Raw genomic sequence first — 7244 nt, 5'->3', positions numbered from 1 at the left:
TGTGGGACCTTCTCGTGTATAATATTATCACTATATTTGTATTATATGTAAATGAAAAAACTAAATGAAAATGAATGAAAAACTTAACAAACAGAGATAACTATATTGTAGCCCTGTGTGCCGACATCTAAGCAAAACCTTTTTTCCGTCATTCGTTACGGACATCATTATTTAATAGGTTTATGTCATATTAAAATGTTCTGAAATATTTTTAATATTTAGAAAAGAACTGTGAGCTGATGGGTGTGGAATTTCATTAAAGACTTGTGTAAAATTAGCAATCATAAATAAAAAAATACATTGACATACAGTATATAAAATTGTAGTTCATTTCGAAAAAAATACTATTGTTCATAATGACATTTTTTACACGTAACTCGGTAAAAGTAATAAATTAATTAATTCTATATTCTACAATGCGTGCAATGTACTAAAATTTAAAAAAAGGTATGGTCCATGAAATTGTTTTAACTGTTTTGAATATGAATACTCATGCAGTAGAACAGAATTTAAGTTATAAATTTGTAGCAAAATAAATTCTTAAACAGTAATATTAAGTGTTCCGTATATTAAATGAATTTACCTAGGCAACATAGTCCCGAAAATAAAATTAAAATAGAAGACGAATATACAACTTAAATCTCACCTACAAACAATCTGATAATCTGACCTACATCTACGTCAATAAATCTTATCTGATGTCAATAATATGACGTTTGCAATGAATTATAGCTTATCTTTACTGCATTGATAGTATGGTCGAAATATTCAAAGTATTTTTTCAATCCAAGTTATGCTTAATAATCTCAACTAAAGTATGCGTGTTTAAAAACAATATTTATTTCTTTTGTGCTCATTAAATAATACGATTTGTTATACTATTTGAATCAGTATTTCAAAACAAATTAATTTTTCCAAGTTATGCTTTATGTCAGAGTTGTATACATTCCCAGCAGGTTATTTCCTCTTCTTTTTATTTTCTTCTTCTTCGAGATTTCAACAGCTTCAGTGGCAGGAACGAAGAAAACAAAACTGAAAGATGTGGACGTGGGTGTGAAACAGCGTGTGGTGATACATTTCCTGACGAAGGAGAAAGTGCTTCCGGACGAGATCGAGAGACGCCTGAAGGATGTGTTTGGGAACGAGACGAGGGACCTGAAGGATGTGGCGGGGTCTGAAGAACGACTCTCTTGGACCTTGGACCCTCGCTTGCAGGAGAGGGTCGTCATCCAGTTCCTCACCGCCGAGGGGGCAGGGCCCAAAGAGGTATTTGAGCGCCTGAGAGCAGTCTTCGGAAAGAGTCTTCCTCTGAGTACCATACAGAGGTGGTCAAGACAGTTCAAGGCGGGCAGGACTAGCGTAGGAGATCTGCCAAGGAACATGACTCGTTCACAAACTTCAACAAAATAGCTTGCTGTTGTTGTGAAGTAAAGATTCTGAAACCATTCTCCCAGTTTTAAATATAACTTCGTTTATATATGTGGATTGTATTGGAAAAAAGTATACAAGTGAGTATGAAACTAGTCTTACATTGAAATAAAAACAGTTGAGGTGTTTGATGACATAATTTTGAAACTAAAATAAACACGTAATAATCATACCAAATGAGTAAGGGGTCATTGAAATTGCTTTTTGATAATAAATAAGATAAGGCTGTACAGATAAAATTCTGACCAGAATAATTATATTAATTTTAGCAATGTTGGACATTGCATTTGTTCTAGCAAATGTATTATATACATTTAAGTAGTGCAATCGATTTGGGTTTGAATTTTTTTAGAAACTTCCATAGACCTATAAATTAACTTCCGTGAAAAAATCTTGAAGCAAATTTTGTATTACTCCATGTGAAATTATAGCAATTTATAAGTATTCGATTTAAGCAATTTTTATTCAGACCTAAAATAAAGGATTGGAGATTAAAATTAAAAATTGTATAGTATGGCTTGAGTTATAGTTTCAGGGTATTTACTCGTTTTGCATTATTTTAGTTTAATTTCGTTAAGAATAAAACATTTTCAACTTTTTATTTTCATAAATTTTATTAAATTCGAAAAACGTATTTCCTTAGATCATAAATAAATAAAAATATGGAATTCCCTGAAGCTTTAACTCAAATAATTAATATGATACCGCGTTAGACTAGAGTGGGTCTGCTAATCTGCTAATCGTTAAGAACGGAGTCATGTTTGACTTTATCTGTGATCATACACAAATTATAATTGCTATTCTGTGAGCAACTATTACATTTGTTTCTCATGTTATTTTATATTTTAGTTGAAGTAACAATTTAATTCGTTGTATGGTTACATAGCAGCTTTGTAAATATTAAAAAGTTGTTAAACTGTGCCACAAATAATATTAATCTAGTATTATAACAGATTGTTTCGAATAATGTACTTTATGTAAAACGCTGAATGATGAAAAGTCAATACGTTCAAGACAAATGCCGTTGCACACCAGATAGAATTGAAAAAATAACAACAGAGATTTGCGTCCATAAGTAATTTTGTTTGCTAAAACATCAAACATATCAACTTTGCCTTCGCTCGTCTAGCCAGTTTATGTATTTTCCTTAGCCACATCATGTTTATCCTGCTTCATCTCAGTCATCCGGATAGGAAAATATATGTTAAGTATTGGATGGTACATTGAAAAGATATCTCAGCATGGTACATTCAACCAATGGACGTATTGGATACAATTAATCGTCTCATAAAACTAATTGATCAATTATGTAGTGTTAATTGAACTGCAAAATAACACTACATAATCCTTAATACACAAAATTATTATGTCTAAAGACACGTAAAATAAATCATTCACGAAAGAAAACCCCATGTTAGTATTTGCATATTAATAATATTGTGATTTTTATTATATTGTATTTTTTGCACATAAAACGAAAATTCATTTCCTTTTTACAGTTATAGTAAGCAATCTATAAATGTAATTTATTGTACAGTAAAAATTACATCCCTTCATTTACACTCCACCCCTTATTTCATCTCCGTACTAGCACACATCAACGACATATTAGATCTGATTTTATCTTACAGTTCACCAAGCCTCCCAATGGAAATGGTCGGAGATAGTTTTACATTATAAAAGTGTAAAATTATACGTTACAACACGTTTCGAGGATATGTAACGCAGCGTAATATTTCAACTAATTCAATTACATGTACGAATATGGTTCTACGTTTAACCCTTTGAGTGCCACAGCGTCGCTAATTTTGACGGTACGAAAAGTGCATAAAGTGCCAGCGTCGCCAATTTTGACGTTTCGTATTTCGATAATATTTCATATAGTACAAGATTATGTTGGCCAAATAATCAGATGGCTGTATTCAATAGGTTTCAAACTATCATAAATACGAGTTTTATGTTGTTTCTCTACTATTTTATCTGTGAAACATATGTTGTTTGGGTACTTATCAAGAAGCCACTATTTTTGGACGAGTTTTTCCTTATCGGGGACAAAATAAATTATAGTATTAAGAACAACTGACTTTATTTAACCTATTTTCGAATTTACAAGTTATTACGACAATCAATTAAATCAAAAAACTATAAGAACAACGTTTCATTATTCGAAAATGTCAGGTCATTCGTGTGTCTATTTGGAGCCGATTTGGAGATAGGAAGTATGACTCATCGAGTATTTTTAGATTCATTATGGAAGAAGGAACGTATAATGAAGTTTATTTTGATCTCTGATAAGGAAAACTCGTCCAAAAATAGTGGGCTGTGATAAGTACCTGTACGATGATTCTGTCTTCCAGTTACGCGACGTAGCGGACGAGTACCGTGTTGCGCAACGGCATTTCTTGTTGTTTATGTGCCGATAACCAAGCATTTGAGTAAAAACAAAATAAAATATTAACTTATACAGTATTTTACTGTATTTCTTTACAAAAGTAATGTATGATTTGAGTTGTGTTCAAGCGAAAAACGTGAATTTTCAGTGTAAATATTATTAGGGTTATTATTTAGTAAATGTAAACTTTTACGTAAATATGTTAGGAAGTATTTGTTTCTAAATTTACTAATCATATTTATTTGTGTTGTATTAATGTTTTATTAGATTTATTGGGAAAACTACATCATTACTAAGTAATTTCTAAACTCTGACAAATGAAGTACAGTTTATAAAATGACGGTACCGGGCAGCATTTTGTTAATACATATAATGGCTATGTTTTTAAAATTCTAGAATAAGATATTACACATGGGTTTTATTTAGAATCATATGGCCTTTATCATGGTATAAAGAAAAAAAAATCTTAAAAATACCGTATACACGCAAAATTAGGTCGAAACTTAACTTTTTATACAAAATTAAATTTTTTTTATAAATACTGAAATTTTTATATTTTTATAAATAAAATTTTATTTGTAACGATATGTATCATATTCTGCATTTAATAAGAAAAACAACAACAACAAAATGATGGAAATCTGTTTGGTAGTTATTTTACAACAGCTTTTTTTCCCAAAAGCTTACAAATATGCGAAAAACAGCGTGGCACTTTATGCATATGCCTTCTGAAAATACCCGTGGCACTCAAAGGGTTAATAAACATTTCTGTAGAGGTTTTAGGTGTGCATGTAGTGCTTTAAACCGTCATGGAAATACTGTACGAACTCTTATGTAAACAGCACTCTACTTGTCTTATCCCCTTCTCTCATCACATCTGCTATGACAACGCGACGTGACACTCAAGATGTTTATAAATCAATATTTAATTGTTAGAAGTTGCAACGTAATAATAAGTATTTTATTATACAAATACTGACACTAAAAGTATGTTTAAAAACCTTTTTACACTATACATATTCTCTTGATAGTTAATTTTGTTCTAATACTGAAATTTGTCTGGTTGCGTTAAGAGATACAGCATTATAACAAAGACCATTTTTTATATGAAATTAATTTAAATATTATAATTTTACGCAGTAAATGCTTTAAAAATTAACGCTTTGCTTTTAACAGTTACAGAAATACAATATAGCGTGAATAGCTCCAGCGGGCAACTCCCTCCCCCTCCAACACTGATTGGATCTGCTGGAATGGCGACGACCTCGATATTTTTCAACTATTAGGTGCCCCCCACTGCCCAAGGTGCCAGAGTTTCAGACATGAACGTATATAAAGAAAAGGCTTCAGAACTTTAGAAAAACAAAAATTTCAAATCCACGGATTATAACACACTTACTAGGTCTTAAAGCTCAACAACATGTAGGGTCCTGAAGCCCGTAGGATATCTCATAGATCTTCACTACCCAATGTGTCAGCCACCTCCGAAAACATTTTCTATACACGCTACTGGTTTCAGTAGACGTTCAGCCACTTTACAGTGCTAATAAACTTTTAAGCTTACTCTCAGTTCGCAGTTTCTTCAGCCTGTAAACAAAGTACAGACAGACCATGCTCTCATTTAAAGTGATCGAATTAAATAATTTTCTAACTTTTTTTCTTTTCTGAACCGATCTAGTTCTGATAAATTTATTATATAATGTTAGAAGATGGATAATTTTGAATATTTTTGAATATTGTGTATTGATATATTGTTAGCGGGCTAAAATAGTAAGATCATCAACCATATATTTATTATTGATGTTTTTAAGACTTGTAAATCATAGGAGTATAGCTGGGGAAGGATTTGGCGGCCAAGTAAACCCAATTTAAAGTGACACATATGTGCTCTCAATAGATAACGTAAACCCTGTGTATCTACCCACACATCCTGTGGTCTGTCATAACCAGTACAAGGGAACGTTAGACACAATAGACTCCACAGCCTGCCACACACACGTGGTCCATTCGTCATTCAAGCTTGTCTCGCAGTATTTGTGTTTGTTTTACTGATCGGCTCTACACAATGTTTTTCTACAGATCACTGTGGTTTTAGATCCGGCAGTCTGGTGTTTTCCGTTTTCAAACGAGTAGGAGCCATTAATATTAATGTAGTTTAAAGAACTACAATCAGAAGATAACGGCTTTAAAAGCTCCATTACAACAATATTGCCGAATATTTTAACCGCTTGATAAAAATATGTAAAATATGAGATTGTAATTTAGTAAAACATTTTTTAAAACGATTCTAATATTTTATACCCAAAACAGTACACTTGTAACTAAGTAGTATATAAATGTGGATAAACAATTCCTGAGTTATGAATTTTGAGTTTGGTTGAAAAAACTGGTTCTTGAAAGATTGGTACTTTTTTGTTGTTATAAATATAATTTGCTTTATATGCCTAAAATTGAAATAAACAAGCTAATGTGACTCCCGTTTTTATAGCTCTACTAGTTAGGAGGCTGTGGTTTCACATGCACACATTGCAACATGCAAACATATTGTACAATATAAATACAAACACAGAAAAGTATTGACCTTATTTTATTACACTCCCGCTTACAGATTTAACAGTAGTTTCTTTAAATATCAGTTACTCAAATGTATATACACGGAATTTAATTAATTTACTTTACCTGATAACAGTTACTCATGATGAGAGATTATTCTGCTCTCATTTATTACTTTGGAGGCTGCACTCGGTTTTGCCTTGCATGCTGAGTTGCGGCTCGTATTGGACACATAATATTACATTTGTCCCACTCAGTGGTGACTGGTGAGTAACCAACTACCTACCAGTAATTGAAACAAGTGTTACTGATATTTTTTAATATCTGGGATTTTATCCGCGAAATCGAGAATTGACTTGTTGAATCTATTATGAACTTATACAGCAGTATGGTAGAATAGTGTGAGACTTGCTATTAGTAAAGTAGAAAAAGACCATATGAGTGGTCTTGAATACATCTTAAAAAAACTTTGCCTGCTCAAACTATTAAAACTTTTATGTAACTGTCGCTTATCCCACAGTGTGGTACTCAGTTTCCTGCTGATTAACATTGGCTTTCATAAAAGTAAAAAAGGTTAAAAATCTAAATTTAAAAAGTAAGTAATATTAAAAAAGCTGAATTGTTTATTCAAAGTTTATAATTTGAATGTCTAAATAGTTGTGTTTTCATTATATCAGCTGATGTGTGGTTTCAAGATTCTTTTTATATATTATTAGGTTCTGAATTTAGATAAGTTAAAGCAATTTCATGAGCAGTCTCTCAAGATTTTGGTGGACAATTTGAGTAATTCTGGATCACAAAGATCAAAAAGTATATTTTAATCTCAAATATAGTCATAGGTGTTACATCAACGCCTTCAAATTACATCTGC

At 31.7% G+C, this 7244-nt stretch overlaps 1 protein-coding gene across 1 annotated transcript; it reads left to right on the top strand.

Moving 5' to 3' along the window:
* The first annotated feature begins 761 nt into the window (after nt 1–761).
* LOC124364454 lies at nt 762–6391 on the top strand. Its single transcript, XM_046819951.1, has 2 exons — nt 762–1508; nt 4997–6391. Exon 1 carries the CDS (start codon nt 922–924, stop codon nt 1408–1410), a length of 489 nt encoding a protein of 162 aa, XP_046675907.1. The 5' UTR covers nt 762–921; the 3' UTR covers nt 1411–1508; nt 4997–6391.
* Nucleotides 6392–7244: the final 853 nt, after the last annotated feature.

This window comes from Homalodisca vitripennis, chromosome 6, assembly GCF_021130785.1.
Source record: "Homalodisca vitripennis isolate AUS2020 chromosome 6, UT_GWSS_2.1, whole genome shotgun sequence".
Taxonomy (NCBI): domain Eukaryota; kingdom Metazoa; phylum Arthropoda; class Insecta; order Hemiptera; family Cicadellidae; genus Homalodisca; species Homalodisca vitripennis.
This window is presented reverse-complemented; position numbering and strand designations above follow the sequence as displayed.